General features: G+C 41.3%; 1 protein-coding gene across 1 annotated transcript in view; it reads left to right on the forward strand.

The window, feature by feature from the left end:
* UMAD1 (UBAP1-MVB12-associated (UMA) domain containing 1) overlaps positions 1–17,781 on the forward strand; it is a 167,712-nt gene that overhangs the window by 8,790 nt on the left and 141,141 nt on the right. The window contains exon 2 of the mRNA XM_012926156.2: positions 7,589–7,697. Coding sequence (XP_012781610.1) covers positions 7,613–7,697 — 85 coding nt within the window. The 5' untranslated portion in view covers positions 7,589–7,612. The remainder of the gene's footprint in view (positions 1–7,588; positions 7,698–17,781) is intronic.

Raw genomic sequence — 17,781 nt, forward strand, 5'->3', positions numbered from 1 at the left:
CCATAGTGGCTGGTTTGTAGCCATTATGTAGAATTATGTTTGTAACTTTTCTTTTTTAAAGATTTATTTATTTTTATTGTGAAGTCAGATATACAGAGAGGAGAAGAGAGGAGAAGAGACAGAGAGGAAGATACTCTGTCCGATGGTTCACTCTCCAAGTGGCCGCAAGGAATGGAGCTGAGCCAATCCGAAGCCAGGAACCAGGAGCCTCCTCCCACATGGGTGCAGGGTCCCAAATCTTTGGGCCGTCCTCGACTGCTTTCCCAGACTGCAGACAGGGAGCTGGATGGGAAGCAGGGCGACCGGGATTAGAACTGGTGACCATATGGGATCCTAGCACGTGCAAGGCGAGGACTTTAACCACTACACTATCATGTTGGGCCCTGTAACTTTTCTAAAATACCAGATTCTGTCATTGCATTATTAACTTAGAAGTCAGGATAATATGACGATCTATAAATTACCATCTTGGCCAATGATTGGGATCCAAGTAATAGATTATAAGTGTAGTTTTTTCCCTTAAGATTCCTAGGGGTCAGCAACTCCCTTTTTTTTCCTAACATTTAATTACTTGAAAGGGGCCCATATAGGATCCTGGCACTTTGCAAAGTGAGGGTTTAGCCACTGAATGATCGTGAATCTGGTAAGACAACTTTATCATATGGCAGAAAGCAATGATTTGATTGAGACAGTATCCTAGAAAATTAGGAATACCAGAATGAGGGGTGTGTCTGTGGTAGCAGGATTTCCTGTTCTAGTAAAAGTGGTTACTCCAGGCTGTTTCTGGGAGTTGAGATCTCACACTGTCAGGGTGAAGCTGACAGGTGAGGTGGTCAAAGCCTGTGGCAGACGCCCGGGAGAACACTTCAGGTGGAGGTGATGGTCACAGACTGAACTCCTCTTGTAGTGCGCTTTTGACTTAGAATTTCCTGTATTGTGTCTTAAGAATTTGTTTACAAAAGGTTTTCCTACTTTCAATTTAGTTTAAATTGCAGTTTGAGCTATGAGAATCAAAGCAAAAACAACAACACAAATAAACCTGTAAATTGAGAAAAAATTGCCCAGCTTGGCTGCTTTTGAAAAGTGCTGTCTGGTGCCCAGTGCGGTAGCCTAGTGGCTAAAGTTCTTGTATTGCACGTCCAGGATCCCATATGGGTGCCAGTTCTAATCCTGGTGGTTCCGCTTCCCATCCAGCTCCCTGCTTGCAGTCTGGGAAAGCAGTCGAGGATGGCCCAAAGGTTTGGGACCCTGCACCCATGTGGGAGACCTGGAGGAGGCTCCTGGCTTCGGGATCAGCGCACCAGTGGCCATTGAGGCCTCTTGGGGAGGGAATAAATGGAGGGAAAATCTTTCTGTCTCTCCTTCTTTCTGTATATCTGACTTTCCAATAAACATAAATAAAAGTCTAGGAAAAAAAAAAGAGAAAAAAGTGCTGTCTATGCAGACATTGGGTTCCTTCTTTTCTGGAGCTCTGTAGTCAGCCTTGGTGTTCAAAGCCTCCAGCTCTGTGAGTTATTTACTTGTTTGGGAGGCAGAGAGAGAGAGAGAGAGAGCGAGCGAGCAAGTGAGCACATGCTGGAGAGTACAAGAACTCTCCTGTTGACGGGTTCATTGCACAGAAGCTCCGGAGGGAAGGCAAGAGTCAGAGCTTTTGAGCTGTCATCTGCTGTGTCCCAGCGTGGACATTTGCAGGAAGCTGGGGTCAGACTCCGCACTCTGATATGGAAAGTGGCCATCATAGCCAGCATCTTAACCACCAGGCCGGGTGCCCAGCCCTCGGAAGTGTTATAGCTGTTCTGCTTTGGTTAAACGTAAAAATGTGTGAGGTTTGCTGTTTGCTGAAATCTTCTCTGGTTATTTTAGTGAAGTAAATTTGATTAAATTATACAATTTCTAGTATTGATAGCTATTCTGTATTAGAGTAAGTCTATACTAAGGTGTCATCACTTTCCATTTAGATGACAGGTGTAAAGGTCACGAGTGTTAAATTACAGGACAGGTGTCTCAAACATGACATTGCCAACACCAGTTTGAATTCCTGCCTACAGATTGTAAGAGCGACCCTGTGTGTCCTGTGGTGATCTCTGAGTTACTCCAGACCTGTGGAAGTGGGTAGAAATAGGAGTTCAAGGAGAAAAAAAGAACAACGTTAAATTTCCTGTGGTTAAAAAAGAACTTGTTCATATATTTCTAAAATGGTTGATGGTAGGTATTAAAATGTTAGAGTGTTTAGATTTCAATGGATACTTTTGAAAGAATGACTTAACAGTTTTGTTTCAACATATAAATATTTATAATGTGCTAGAAACTGTATCCTCTGTAATTTCAGTGGAAAGTGTTAGATGTCAACTGATGGAGTTCAATGGTATGCATAATTTTTCAAAAAATTTTCAGGCAGTCTGTTAGTGCCTAAGTGTAATCAATGACATTTAATTTTCTTTTCTTGCCACTTGAACTAGGACGTATGTTTCATCTCATGACCCAGCACACATACCCCAAAGCAGAAGCTCATCAGGTATCATCTACCATGTATCATGTTCTCAGATAATCTTTTTGCTTTTTCTTTTTTTCTTTTTACGTTCTTCCCACTAGTCTGTTAAAAACAAAAACAAAAGCAAAAACTGGCCTTCGGCTACTAGATTGATTTTATTCAGTTGAGTAGTAGCTAGATTCAGAGTTCAGTATTTTGTTCTCTTGTCTCATGTGTTTTTTGTTTGATCTGAGTATAATTCAAATAAATGGAACTAGCGTTTTTGTTGATGCTCTGGTTCCTTGGTTTCCAAGCTGTTCTGAGGAGGTGCCTCTCGGGCAGGAGTTTTAAGGTCTCTTTCTTTGCTTACCTCTCAGCCTTTTGTATGATTCTGCATTGCATCAGTAACAAAGCCTGCAAAATCACAAACCTAGCAGGATGAAAAAATGACAAGAGTCTTTGGTAATTTCATGCTAAAGGACAAATTTTAAAAAGAAAGAATGTGTCACCCATAAGAATATACAGTCTGTCAAACTTTACTGATCTCGCCAGCTGAGAAGGAAAATCCAAGAGATCAGTAAGGGATGTTCCTTGTTGTCTCGGGTGATGAAGTCTTGACTCAAAATTCAAGTTATTAAAAGCACGGACCACTGGCTTGCGCTAGTTACATATTTCTCAAAATAAACGAATAAACTTACTATCTAAACTGTGTTTTTTTTGTGAAATCATGTATTTTTTAGCCCATTGTGGGAAGAGGAGGAAGATTAAGCATTGTATCATTTCTCAGTATTTCAGCATTGTGAAATTTTATTGGAATTACTGAATTTTGGGACAGCTGTAGAGGCAAATGTGTGTGTGGGGCTTCTCGCTATGGCATGTGGCTGCTGCTTGTCAGCCACAGGGGAACGTGGGTCCTTCTGATAGGTTTACATTTAGCTAGATGTCTGTTGCAATTGAAAGGGATGGATCAAATTGAGAAAACCATGTTGGTAATCCTTTTGTCATGGGAAATATTACCTAAAAGGGAGGCTTTGGAGTTTTGGGGAGTGGGGAAAGAAATGGATTATTTGCCTTACCATTCCCCACTCCAGAGCAATAGGATTTGCTTTGCCCAACTGTCAGGCAAGCCCTTTTATGTGTAGTCTATGTATACCATTAAAGGGAAATACAATGCCCTTTTATTTCTGTTTTGTGTGAATGCATAGAGAAAAGAAGCTTTTTGTTTTTCATACAAAGACTACTCCAAAACAGAGAATGAGTTAAATTTAAGAAAATTTTCTGAATAATTTTGAACTAAAGTTTTATGACATTTAAATGTTAATAATGAATTTTTCATAGCTTTGTTGAGATGTCATCAATGAATTGCACGTACTGAAATGTACAGTGTGATTAACTTAACGTGTTTATACCACTAACGCCACGGTTACAGTCAAGATAATGAACATATCTGTCACCCTCGACCCTGAAGTTTCCTTGTACGCCTTCATAATCCCTCCCTCCGCCTGTCTGTCTTGCCTCTCCCCAGGCTGCGGCTCTTTCTCCTGTCACTAGACGTTAGTTTGCATTTGTACACGTTTGTATTAATGGAATAACACAGTATGAACTCTTCATCTGACTTCTTTCACTATGTGTCAATTTTTAAAATCTTTTCTTTGCATGTTGTAGCTTTAAAAAATTTTTTGTTATTATTGTAATTATTGTTTTTACCTCAAGTCAGAGTTGCAGAGAAAGCGAGCGACACAGAGAGATCTCCCAGCCACTGGTTCATTCCCCAAATAGCTGCAATGACCAAAACTGAGCTGATTCAAAACTGGCAGCCTTGAGTTTCTCCTTGGTATCCCGCGTGGGTGCAGAAGCCCGGGGCCTTGGGATGTTCTCTGCTGCTTTCCCAGGTCATAAGCAGGGAGCTGGAATGGCAATGGAGCAGTCAGGACACAAACCAGCACCCATTACAGGATGCTGGCACTGCAGGTGCAAGAGTAACTGGCTAGGCCATGTGCTGACGCATGCATGTTGTAGCTTATGTCAGTACCTTGTGCTCTTGGATTCTTGAATAGTAGTTTGAATGTGGCACATTTGTTTAGCTGTTGTTGGACATTGGAATGGTTTCCAGTTTTTGGCTATTACACAGGCATTTATGACATTTGTTTACAAGTATAGGAATATGCTTTCATTTTCTTAGGCAAATACTCGAAAGTATGAGAGTTACGTTATGTGGGAGATACAGTTATGTGCTGAAGAAGCTTTCAGGTTGTTTTCCAGAGTGGTCATACTGTTTACACTCCTACCACCAGCTCCAGATTTTTGCAAACACCTGGCCTGGCAAGTCTTTTTAATTTTAAGCACTAAGTGTGTACTTATATCTTCTTGGCATTTTAATCTATTTTTTTAATTGACTAATGATATTGAGTATTTCTGTGTGGTGGTTTGTCATTTAATGCGCCTTTTTGGTAATGTGGTTATTTGCAATCTCTGCAGAGTTTTTTTAGTTATTTTCTCATTTGAATTTTAAGAATTCTTCATATTTTCTAGACAGGCATTTTTTTCCCACAAATGTTTATCGTACAGGCATTTCTTTCAGCTTGTGGCTTGGCAGGTGATTTTTTTTTTCTCATTTGTATTGAGACAGTTCCAAGATCCCAGTTATTTGAAAATTAGGACGAATTCTGGATTGAATTCTAATTCATTCAGGCATGAGTAATGCAACTAGTTAATAAAGGTTTTTATGAATTGTAAGATTCGCCCACCACCTGGGAAGGAACACATCAACTCCGTATAGAAAAAATTTACATGGCCTTTATTCCAGGAGACTTTGGTCACAGGCCCCCGTGTAGACAGAAAGATGCGACTGCAGTTCCCAGAATGCTAGCACATATGGTAACAAAGAAAGAGACTTGAACGGGGCTTTCAGAAGGCCGTCACAGACCTTTTGTCCTGGTGGTGACAGAAGTTGCCCAGATCCATGAGGATGTCAGAGTCAAAAAGTGCTTCCGTTGGCATTTTGGCACGGCCCATCTTGTTTTGCCTAAGTATCCCGCGGCTGGTCCAAATGCGAGGAAGTCATCCCCACCTTGGGGTTTGGGCTAGAAGGGAAACTCCGTTCCCAACGACAAGGGTGGGTCAGCGTATGAGGCATCTCTCGAATTGCTGAGGGCCCCAGAATCGGAGGACCAGTGCAAGGGAGACGCCTCCTGGCTCGCGAAAGGTCCACAACGAAGGTGAAGCGCTGTGTGCACGATTGGGCAGTCCAAAACCAAATGATAGGGACTTTTTCTGGACAAAGGTGGCTTGTCCTGGACGGGTCTTACCTTCCACGTTGGGCAGAGGTCTTTGGTACCTGGTGACTGGAGGTTGGAGTGGGGGAAGCCACAACCCTGCCAGTGGGGTGGTTTAACGATCCCTCTCCCCAGGTGAGCCACCAGAAATGCTAGATTCCTTGACCACCCGTGTAGGAAAAAATCAACCAAGTATAGAAAAAACATAGATGACGTTTATTCAAAGAAACCCCGGTTCACAGGCCTTTCTCCCTTGCAGCACAAAGACAGACGTGGAGAAGAGGCTACAAAGGAACAGAAAGACCAAGAAAGAAGCATGCATGGGTTTTTAAGCCCCTCTTGAAACGGAAGCTGAAGCAGGTGTTGCTTCAGCCCTTATTTGGTGGGGAATATTGGTTTGTGTCTGTCACTGGTGCCGCAGTGGCTCCGCTGCCTAAGGGGCGCTCCAAAATTCCACCTGCCCTTTCTGGTTATAGCCTGAGACTGGGCTTGAAGCAGGCTCCACCCTCTGCTGGTCACCGTGGCAACAATCAGGAATACATTTTGGTGTTTTCCTGTTTATAAATATCAGATTTGCTCATTATAAGAAATCTAAGATACACTGGAAATCATCAAGAAGGAAATGAGGCTCTCCGCTTTCTTTCCTGTGATGTTTTCTTTTTGACATGGCAAAGGTTTTGTTCAACGTTTTTTAATTTCTTTTAAAAGTGAAATCTTGGGCCGGGTGTGATGGCTCAATGGTTAAATCCTTGCCTTGCAAGCGCCAGGATCCCAGGATCCCGCCTGGGTACTGGGGCAAGCCCTGGCTGCTCCACTTAGCGTCTAGCTCCCTGCTTGTGGCCTGGGAAAGGGACTGCTCCTGGTCCTGGCTTCGGATCAGCTCAGCTATGGCCTTTTCGACCACTTGGGGAGTGACCTAGCAGATGGAAGATCTGTTTCTCTGTCTCTCCTTCTCTCTGTATATCTGCCTTTCCAGTAAAAATAAAATAAATCTTTTTTAAAAATGTGAAATCGGCCCAGCATGATAGCCTAGTGGTTAAAGTCTTCACCTTGTATGCCAGGATCCCATATGGCGCCGGTTCTAATCCCGGCAGCCCCACTTCCCATCCAGCTCCCTGCTTGTGGCCTGGAAAAGCAGCCGAGGACGGCCCAAAGCCTTGGAACCCTGCACCCATGTGCAGGAGACCTGGAGGAGGCTCCTGGCTCCTTAACTTTAGTTCAGCTCAGCATTGGCCGTTGTGGCCACTTGGGGAGTGAATCAATGGATGGAAGATCTTCCTCTCTGTCTCTCCTCCTCTCTAGATATCTGATTTTCTAATTTTCAAAAAAAAAATTTTAAATGAAATCTTTTCTGATATGAATTCTCTGTCAGTACATGGGATCTTTGCATTCTCTGCTTATATAGGTGGGACTTATTACCCTTCTTGAGTTTTCCAGCTCAGGTCCAAGCACCTGTGCAAGTCTCATTGTTAGTCTCAGTTTCTAGAAGACTTTCAAACCTTTACCCACCTTCCCTGCTTGGTTTATGATTAGTAATCACTCTGGAGTCTGGTGTTATCTATTGGTTTTTAGCTTTGTACATAAGAAGTTCTTGATTATTTTCTGAATATATAGAGATTGGGAAAGGGTGTGTTAAGGATTTGAATTCACACAGGATTGTAGCCTGGGAATCTAGTGACTTTAATTTCTAGTTTTGTGTTCTGACAGCCAGAGAAGGCTCGTGCTTTTAGGTCTGGCAGTAATAAATTTCTAAGAGAAATGTCTGATATCTTTCTGTTTGCCAGGCAGGATCAGGGCTTGAAAGTTCTATGTGAAGCGGGGTTATCCAGTGTTTCTGTTTCAGGTGGAGACAGCGGCAGCAGCAGTGATGTTTCACTTCTTCAGAAAGCCTCCCGAATCTAAAAAGCCCCCAGTGCCAGAGACAGAAGAGGTAGAAGGATTTGTCCTTTTGGGTAAGTCTTTGTGCTTCTGTTTTTACTTACTGTGAGAATTGTCATGTACTTGTTCACCACCCAAATGCCTGCCTTGGTGAAGGGTTGGCCAGAGCTGGTGCTGGAACAGGAGCTGCGAGCTCAGACAAGATCTCCTACTCGAGAGACAGACGGGGCCCGATCACTTGAGCCCTTGATGCTGCCTCCCAGGGTATGTGCTGGTCAGAAGCTGGAGTGATGAGATGGATGTGGGAATCCAACCCAAGTACTCTGGAGTGGAATGGAAGTGTGTTAACCAAAAGCCTAATGACAGTTACATAGGTGAGTTTTTCTAAGAAGAAAATCACAATTAAAAGAATTGTCTTTCCTTTAAAGTTGTTTGATAATTATATGATTAATTTTAAGCTACTTCTAAAACACCTCAGAACTAACTTGCAGGTGTAATTTAAAAGGGCGTATCTATAAAAAGTCATCAATCATATGAAATGTTGTTATGAACTCATACACCTCCTAAACATTGGTTTGATTCTATGTTCCAAATTAAATTTGGAGGATAACTCCTTCCCCCACCTGTTATACCCACCAGTTAACTTATGAAGCTAAGAATCTTTGATAAACCCAAGTGTTGTCTTATTGATTGTTCTTGTCTGGATTCTTAAAATAAATATTTATTAAATTAAATAGATTTTGAAATCCAAATTGGTTAAAAATTTCTAAATTTTTGCATGGACTACTTTTTTAACTCGTGAAATTAAAGCCTTATCATTGGAAAGATTTTAGTGGCTTTAAAGACATTTCTTTCAGCCAAAACCAGTACTCTGCTCAAGCGGAATTCTGCAAGTAAAATTTCCTCCTTGTCATTGTGTCTTCCCTTCCACATAAGAAATTGGCTGTCTTCATATGTTCTTCCCAGAAATTGTGTGCCCAGTGAGTGCTATGGCGTAGCCAAAACCCAGTGCCACCTCGGGCTAGACCTCCCCCCACCACATTCCAGGTCCTTCTCTGAGGAGAGGTATGTTTCATTTTCTGGTTCACTTGCTGGCGTATTTCTCAGGATCTCCCTCTGCATGTTGGTTTCTCACTTCTACTTGTTTTCAGCCTAGTTGGACGGGCGTCCACTAGCGTTGACAGGTGCTCAGTATGTCGGGAGAAGTGGAAATGGTTTCTTTAAGATTTATGGGTGATCCTTTGTTAGCTTCCTGCCCGCTGAGCCTTCGGCTTTCCCTGTGCCTCTGACCTCAACATTCAGAGGCATTATGGTGGGGTCCAGCCTTCTCAGTGTTTCTCTGTGGGATCTGGTCTCTTGTAGAGAAGATACAGGAACTTTACCTGTAAAGAAGGCCCTCTTTTTATTACTCTGTGGGAGACCAGAATAGTTATTTTGACGAATAAACTTGTGTGTAGAATGTTCCGTTCTTTCCACAGGCTGGTTCTGTCAGGTCTGTTGTGTGTTTCTGAATCCATCTTCTGTGGCCTAGCACAGGGGTAATAGTGTGGGTAGAGTTGTTTATTTCAGACCAGGCTCTTGACACCTGAGGTAAAATCATGGCACTTGGTCTCTGTGTTTTTTCTGAGGAAGGCTTCTGACTATAGGATAAGGTGAGATATGACCTTGTCTGACCCTGCCTCCTGACTGTGTCCAGAATTAGTGCCTTGTCTCCCAAGTCAGACCTGGCTTTATCAACCTCATCCCTTGTTCCTTGAAAGTAGATAGTCTTGCTGTCTTCTCACTTCACTAAGGGAGCATTTTCATGGTAAACATTTCTCTTTGAATTTTGTTCCAATGAAGCCTTGTTTACAAACTGTTTTGTGTTCCTTATTTGAAAAGTATCTCTGTAATCTTAACACACGTGCAAGGACCTTTTTTCCCCTATTATTTCATGAGTGGAAATTGACATAATCCTTGTTGTTATCAAATAGCCATTTACAGGGTGTGATTGGATGCTTGGAATCTCATAGAATTTCTAATGTTAGGCCTCCTCAAGTTTTCTATTTAAGAGTTTATTTTTATTTTGAAAGTCAGATATACAGAGAGGAAGAGAGACAGGAAGATCTTCCATCCATTGATTCACTCCCCAAGTGGCCACAATAGCCAGAGCTGCCCCAAATTGAAGCCAGGAGCCTGGAGCTTCTTCTGAGTCTCTTACATGCAGGTGCAGGGTTCCAAGCTTTGGGCTATCCTTGGCTGCTTTCTCAGGCCACAAGCAGGGAGCTGGATGGGAAGCGGGGCTGCCAAGATACAAACCAGCGCCCATATGGGATCCTAGGCATGCAAGGTGAGGACTTCAGATGCTAGGCAGTTGCACTGAGCCCTTTTGTTTTAATTCATTTTCTGTATTTGTGCTCCTGTGTTCCACAATCTTTTCATGTTTCAGAGACCAGCAGTTCACCACAACTCACATGGCTGCTCGTGCTAGTCTTCCTGAGAGCTCCTCCTGCTTCCTGACCAGATGTTTCCTTGCCTGTCTCTTGGCTACATCTCAAGTGCCCCAGTTTCCAGGGTGCTGTGCTTCAGCAGGTGAAGTTTAACAGCTGTGAACTTCTTCTTTCTTTCCCAGCAACAGCTCTGATTTTAAAAAGTAGTCTTTAACTGAGCCTCAGAAGCTAAGCAGGCGTGCTGTTCCGTGAGTTTCCAGGATTTAATTACAGTAATGTACTCTGAGTGCCAGCTGCTCCCTTTGGTATGGCTGAGCCCTCCTGGCTGTTTCCTGAAGGCTGACGTGCTGTGCTGTGAGGTCGTTTTTCCAGAACCTCCTAGTACTGTCATATACAAGTGTGTATTTCTAGCAGTTGTCCAGTTTTGGTTAAAAGTCACTTCTGCTGTAGCCCCTGAATAGCATTGTCTTTTGTTGCTAAGCCACTGCTATGCCTCGTTTATGGGATCCAAGCCAGACAGGTTCCCTGGATTTCAGTGAGGCCTCCCTGTCCCTCAGATCCTCTATCTGCTGATGCCTGTCTGTTTCGGTCTATTTCTCCCCAGGTATATAGCTGCACTCCTGCACTGTTGTCTACAAAAAACTCATGTGCAGCAAATGTCCTATGAACTTGGTTTTTGATGGTGTCAGCATGGTCTTATGTCTCTCTGCAGAGTGCTAATTCAGGAGCTGGATTCTCTGGGTTGGCAGCTCGGCTCCTTAGTTTACTAGGATTTCTACCCTGAGCAGGCTATTTAACTCCCTGAGTGTCACTTAGCCAATCTGAAGTGAGTAATATATCATTACCTCCCCCATGAGGCTATTAAAGAGATGAAATGAGTCACTGTGTGTAAAATGCTTAGAACATCCATGTTAGTGAGGTGGCTGTCCTGTATCTCCACAGACAGGTAAAATCTTAACCTATTCAGGTTCCTCCAGTTAGCACAAGTATATGTGGAATTAACCAGGCAATTTGATCAGAGCCTATCCGTTTAACCCCTGAACTATTTGTGTGAATTGCTTGAATGTTACACCACTAGTTTCAGTTTTAAAACATGAGTAATCTTTTAAGCCTTTCATCTGTTTTAAATTCATTTATTTTTATTTCTTGGAAATACAGAGCAAGAGACAGAGACACCTTCCACCTGCTAATTTACTCCCCAAATACCTTTTAACATCTAGGACTGGGCCAGGCCAAAGCCAGGCAATTGGAACTCCATCTGGGTCTCCCACATGAGTGGCAAGTACCCAAGTAAGTATGTCATCCTCTGCTACCTTTGTACTCTGACACAGTGTATGGGCCTCCCAAGCAGTGTCTTAGCCCACTGTACCATGATGCCTGTAGCCATAAGTTGTTTTTTTTTTTAATTATTTATTATTTAACTTCATTAATTACATTGTATTATGTGACACAGTTACATAGATACTTGGGTTCTCCCCACCCCTCCCCAAACCCTCCCACCATGGTGGATTCCTCCACCTTGTTGCATAACCACAGCTCAAGTTCAGTTGAGATTCCCCCATTGCAAGCGTATACCAAACATAGAGTTCAGCATCTTATTGTCCAGTCAAGTTCAACGGCTTCTTAGGTATACCCTCTCTGGTCTGAAGACAGAGCCAGCAGAGTATCATACCAGTCAACTGAAAGCTCCAACATACCATCAGCAAAAATTTACATCATTATGGAATTGACATAGTAATGAGTAACCAATATGTTAAAAGTAAATGCGAGTTCCCAGCCACCTTCTGTGCATAAGTTTTTTAAAATAAATTTGAGTTGTACTCTCTATTGTTAAAAGAGAAAAGGAAAGATTTTGAAATTATGTCCTACTTGAGGTTGAGTTGGAAGATGACAAGCAGGGTCCAGCAGGATGGCCCAGCAGCTAAATCCTCACCTTGAATGTGCCAGGATCCGCTCTGGGCACAAGTTCATGTCCCTGTTGCTCCACTTCCCTGCTTGTGGCCTGGGGAAATAGTAGAGGATGGCACAAAACCTTGGGACTTCTGCAGCCCATGTGGGAAACCCAGAAGAAGCTCCTGGCTCCGGATCAGCTCAGTTCTTTGGTCATTATAGTTACTTGGGGAATGAACCTGAGGATGGAATACCTTTCTCTCTGTCTCTTTTCTCTTTGTAAATTTGCCTTTCCAATAAAAATAAATTGATCAAAAAGGAAAATAAGATGACATGCATTGTTTAGTTTTTAAAAAAATCCCCTCAATAATTAAAGAGTAAACTGAATTGGCTGACCAAGATCCTGAGAGATTGTTAGGAATATGTTTGATTATCTTTAAAAATGCAATAGTAAAATCTTTTTCTTAAAAAATTGATCTGATCTGTTGAGTCGCTGTTGTTATATGGTTCTATGTATACATACATGGTGTTGTCTTCTTTAGTCTCACTGCATACTGTGTAAAGATATTTTGCAAAATGCCAGGCAGGTTAAACGGTGAGTTTGAAATGCTCATGCCCTTACTTCCATGGCCCCTACCTTTGTATTTCAATGAGCTTGTCACCATGTAGTTTTTTGGTGTTGGACTATGCAATAAGTCTGTTACAGGAAGACACACATATGTCATTGATTTTGTGTGTTTGCCTATTGACTGCCATTTGATACAACAAGACTTAGAAACATGATTATATTTGGAACAACAGTTTCTCATCTAGGTGGATTGTATAAAATTGAGAGACTATCTCCTTTTTCGGTCTTTATCACCTGTTTCTAAGAAGGACAGAGTAAATTATATTGTGGAAATATCAGTTGTCATTTCTCACTTGATAATACATTTTCCTCTAGGCTTAATACAAAAAGCTTTTAGGTCACAATTACTATATGGCATTGCTGAGTTGATGAAGTCAACAGATTGTGCCTTGAAATATAGGAACTGGCCCTAGTTGAGGTACTTTTGTTGGAGTAAGAATATCTGAGCTGCTTGCATGCAATTAGCTCACGTTTGGGTGGCAAGGCTTTTTCCTCCCTTAGGATCTGCAAAGCTTTTGGCCTTTGTAAAATATTGAGTGGGCTGAATAAGAATAAGGGTAAACCTAGAAGAAAAACATCCTTTCCCTGTAACCAGTTTCTATTCACATAAGAAGGTAATAGCTATTTGTTCATTCAATAATGAGGTAATCCTCTAGGGTGCTCATTTTACACAAAAACAAATTGCAGTTTTCACTTGTATCACTGGGTGGCGATTTTTCATAATTTTAACACTGCTGTATAAAAACCCAGAGAACATGGGACTGTTTGTAATTACCAGGGTTTTCTTCTGTTATGACATATTTAATTGTACTTCTAAGACATTATCTCCAAGTTGAATACAAATTTACTATTGCAGTCTACAGTCTCATAGTTATTTTAAATTAGGAAAAAGGATATCTCCTAGATGTCGGCATAAAATTCCTCCCAAAATTACAAGAAAGGCATGAAGTGGCTTATTATGTTAAAGCCAAAATGAAGGAAAAAGAAAAAAATATAGGATGTAGGATAAAAAGGAATCATTCAGATTCCTGTTGCTATGTTCACTAATGTTGTTGACCAAATGTTGAGTGTAACTTTGGAGCAGGCAAAATGAAACCAGGCGAGCACCATTACTGAGATTAAAGGAATTGGGTTACAGTACAACTGAAAGTCATGTTTTTCAGCGTATGCAGGTGCTGCTAACAGTAGGGCATAAGAACTTCTAGTTTCCATTAAACAAATTATTTCACAAAACTCATTGAATTTTGGATCAGCTTAGTTATTCTCAGCAGCTTGGGTTTCATCTTTTAAGTACTAATATTGAAAAATGTAATCTAATTTCACCTTCTGTTTTTCAGCGTAAATGACCAATGATGTTTTGCATAGTGTCCGTGTTGAGGGGTGGTTTGCATGATTGTCTCCTACTGAATTCCCCTCTGGAAATCACTCAACCTGAGGGTGTGTGTGTGTGCTTCAATTAAGCAAGCACATTTTTATGTGGAAATTTTTAAGGTAATCTTTTCATCTCCAAGTTGTTTCCTGTATTTAAAAGTGGAAATTCTCCTGTGTAAAATAAAAATTTACATTCCAAAGACTGAAGGACAATAAGTCACTTTGATTCTGTCTGGAGCTGAAGGTTTTCATTAAAGCAGCAGAGACAGAAACTAAATAAGCCTTGAGCACGTGCTTTCTATTTTTCTCCCAGTTCTTACAAAAGAAATGTGCAAATCCTTAAAAAAGTAGTGTGTATGGATTTAAAAAGTGACTTTCCCTATTACTGTCTCTTTACCCATGTGTTGCAGTATCCAGAAAAATTCAAATTTTAGTTTGCTTGGTGATCTTTGTATTTTTGCGCTTGATATTTAAATTCTAAAGAAAGTATGCCATGATTTTTTTTTATATTAGCTTCATTGTGTAGTAAAATTGCTCATTTTCCTGTTAAGAAAAGAGAAGATGTGTGTCTCGTGGCTTAATTTTCACGGCCCTGTTCCCTGGTTCTGGCTTAGCTGTTAAGCTCGCAGTGTTTTGTTTCCCTGGTGGTCTGGGGAGGGTCCCCACATGCTGGTGGATGCTGCTGTTCCTTCCAGCTTGCCTGTGCACTGTGCGAGGGGGCTGCGTGGACTGGCTAGAGGTGGGACTGTGCTGGGAAGCAGAAGCAGCTCCTCTGGGTTGCGCAGTTACACCCAGGAGAGCCGGTGGACGTAGCTGGAAAATGTGACTGGAAGGCCTGTCCACATGCTCCTCTGAGCAGTGGGCTCTGGGATTTGGCCTCTTGACACTGTGTTTAAAGTTTTATTTCTCCTCAGAGTTCTCTTAGAGTACATGCATAGTTGAGGAGCATTGCAGTTCATTCTGTAATTTAGTGATTAGAAACCATCAGATAATGTGTTAAGACAATTTGAAAAAAAAAAAAAAAAACCTCATAAAATAGAAAGTTTGTCTTCCACTTTAGTAGAAGAACAAACAAATGGACAAAAAAACAAACAGGGCCCAAAATTTCTGGGGAAATGTACTTCTTCTAATATATCAGATAGGAGAAGAGCAGAAAAGTTTGCAATTCTAGGAAATTAAATGTGTTTCTATAGGTAGTAAGTTTGAAATCTTAAAAAATAATTCATTGGGATAATTTTGAAGCTTTTTGTTAAATTCATTATGCAGATGTGAATTCCAAGTGGTCTTGTGATTCCTTTTTCTTTTTAAAAAATTTTATTCTATTTTTTGTTGAAAAGTCAGGTCAATAGACAGAAGGAGAGACAGACGGAAAGGTCTTCAGTTTGCTGGTTCACTCTGCAAGTGGCTGCAGCAGCTGGAGCTGAGGTGATCCAAAGCCAAGAGCCAGGAGCTTCATCTGGGTCTCTCACTTGGGTGCACTACTGCTTTCCTAGGCCAGAAGCAGGGAGGTGGATGGGAAGTGGAGCAGTTGGGGCAGGAACCAGTACCCATATGGGATCCCTGTGATTGCAGTGCGAGGATTTAGCCACTGGGATACTGTGCTGGGCCTGAAAAAACATTTTTTTAGCCATAGTGTTTGTATGTCTACATTTACTTTAGGTTAAAGTTTTTGGCAGGTTAACACCTGTAAACTTTCAAAGCAACATGTAATTTTACTAAGTTAAATCCTTTAAGCAGTCACATTTCTGATAGCTCGTTGGTAGGAATTGATTGGTTTACTGTGTACTATTTCCTGGAAGATACTTATTCAGTGCAATATAGGTAGAGAAAAGGGTTTTGTTAAATTTAAAATTCTTATTTTATTTTTATTGTATTTGAAGAGGAGAGAGAGAAAGAAAGTTCTTCTATCTACTGTTTTATTCCCCCAATTATCTCAAAATAACCAGGGTCAGTCAACGCTTAAGCCAAGAGCTCGGGGTGCAGTTTGGGTTTCCCTCATGGGTGGAAGGGACTCCGACTCTTGAGCAGTCACCTGCTGCCTCTCAGGGGTACTTATGTTCAAGTTGGAGTTCGAAGCAGAGGAAGACTTCAACCAGGCACTCTGACATAGCACGCACAAGTCCTCAGTGGCTTGTTAGCCTCTTGGTCAAATGCCTGTCCTAAAAAAATGTTCTAAGTGTGTATAATGTATTATGTAAATGGAGCTTCCTATAGGCTTTGCTATGTTTTCCTATAGGTTTTTTCTTATATGCTGTAGTTTCCTGTAGGCTTTGCTAATACTGTGACTTCCACAACTGACCTCACGTAACTACAAATTTTTGAAATGTAGCATTGATGTTTTAATTTCAAGTTTATTTTTGTTTCATTCCATTCAGAAGTTTTATCATGAGAATGAGAATCTCAGTGAGATGGAATAGGTGTGGACCGTGTACCTTGTAGTAGCGATTCCAACAGGTTGGAAGAATCGAAACGTTCTTGCAGCATTTTTAACATTACTGATGGTGGCCTTTGTGCCTATAGATTCTACACCAGAATTGTCCACCGACAGCACATCAGAAACAATTGGGGGGAAATTGCATTCTGGGGTTGGCATTCAGCCTAGTGATGAAGATGCCCGTGTCTCATGTCGTAGTGCTTGGGTTCAGTCTTGATTCCAGCTTCCTGGTAATGCAGACCCTAGGAGGCAGCGGCACTGGCTGAAGGGCTTGAGTCCCTGAATCGATTCTCTGGTGCCTGACATCCGCCTGACCCAGGCTTTGTTTGTTGTGGGCATTTAGGAGTTTTCTTCCTTTTTGTCTCTGTTTTCACTGCCTCTCAAATAGATACTTTTTTTTTTTTAAGTTGCATATGTGCTGAACTGTACCAATGGTTTTTCTCTTGTATTAAATAATACACTATAACAAATATTTCCATGGTATTTACATTGTACCATGTTAGTAATTTAGAGGTGATTTTAATATTTTGAAAGATGTGGGGAGATAATATGGAAATTCTGCATCATCTTATGTCATGAACTTCAGTGCCTGTGGATGCCTCATGACAGTCCTGAAATTGATTCCCCTAGCTACTGAGGATCGACTGTGTCACATTCTTTTACATTTAACTGATTGTCTTGTTGTTATCTGTTTTTACCCAGTTATATAAAATTGAAGCATGTCATGATAGAAGAGTTATTGAGGTTACACATGAATGTGTAATATGCATTGGAATTATGCCTGAAATGTGACTTTCTAAGACATTTAAGTGTTTGCTTCCTTTATAAATCATGACGGAATTATGGCATTATCCTGGTAGAACATTATATAATAAGTCAAGCCAGGAGAAAAGCATGGTAAATTAATATGACAGTCCTTTTCTTACTGTAGTCATCATTAGTTAACATTTTTGAGCACCTTCTCAGTTTGTGTTCTGTTGCTTGTTTAAGTTGCTGCAGATTCCTTGGCCTGAACCTGCACCTAGTGAAATAATCTTTGGAGATAAAGCCAGCAAACAGTAGAGGGGATTTTTATTCGTGCTGTTTGGAAATTGTTACGTAATTGTTTTATAAGGCGTGGTGGAGAACCAAATCTTCCCAGGTGTTGTGATAGAGTATGTGAATTATGTAACTTCAGAAGAATCTGGTACATAGTCTGGCTCCTAAAAAGTTCTTGGCTGTCTAGACGGGTATATCAGGGCCAGTGATGAGAAATGAGCTTCAAAGATGGTTTGTGTTTGCCCTTTTGAGTTACTCTGAGATGTTAGCATTTTATCCAATTGGCCCTGGACATCTATCAGAGCAGCCTAAAGCAGTAGCATTTTCTTTTTTCAAACCACAGATTAGCAATTTTTAAAATCAATTTT

The sequence above is a fragment of the Ochotona princeps genome, chromosome 20 (genome assembly GCF_030435755.1).
Source record: "Ochotona princeps isolate mOchPri1 chromosome 20, mOchPri1.hap1, whole genome shotgun sequence".
NCBI lineage: Eukaryota > Metazoa > Chordata > Mammalia > Lagomorpha > Ochotonidae > Ochotona > Ochotona princeps.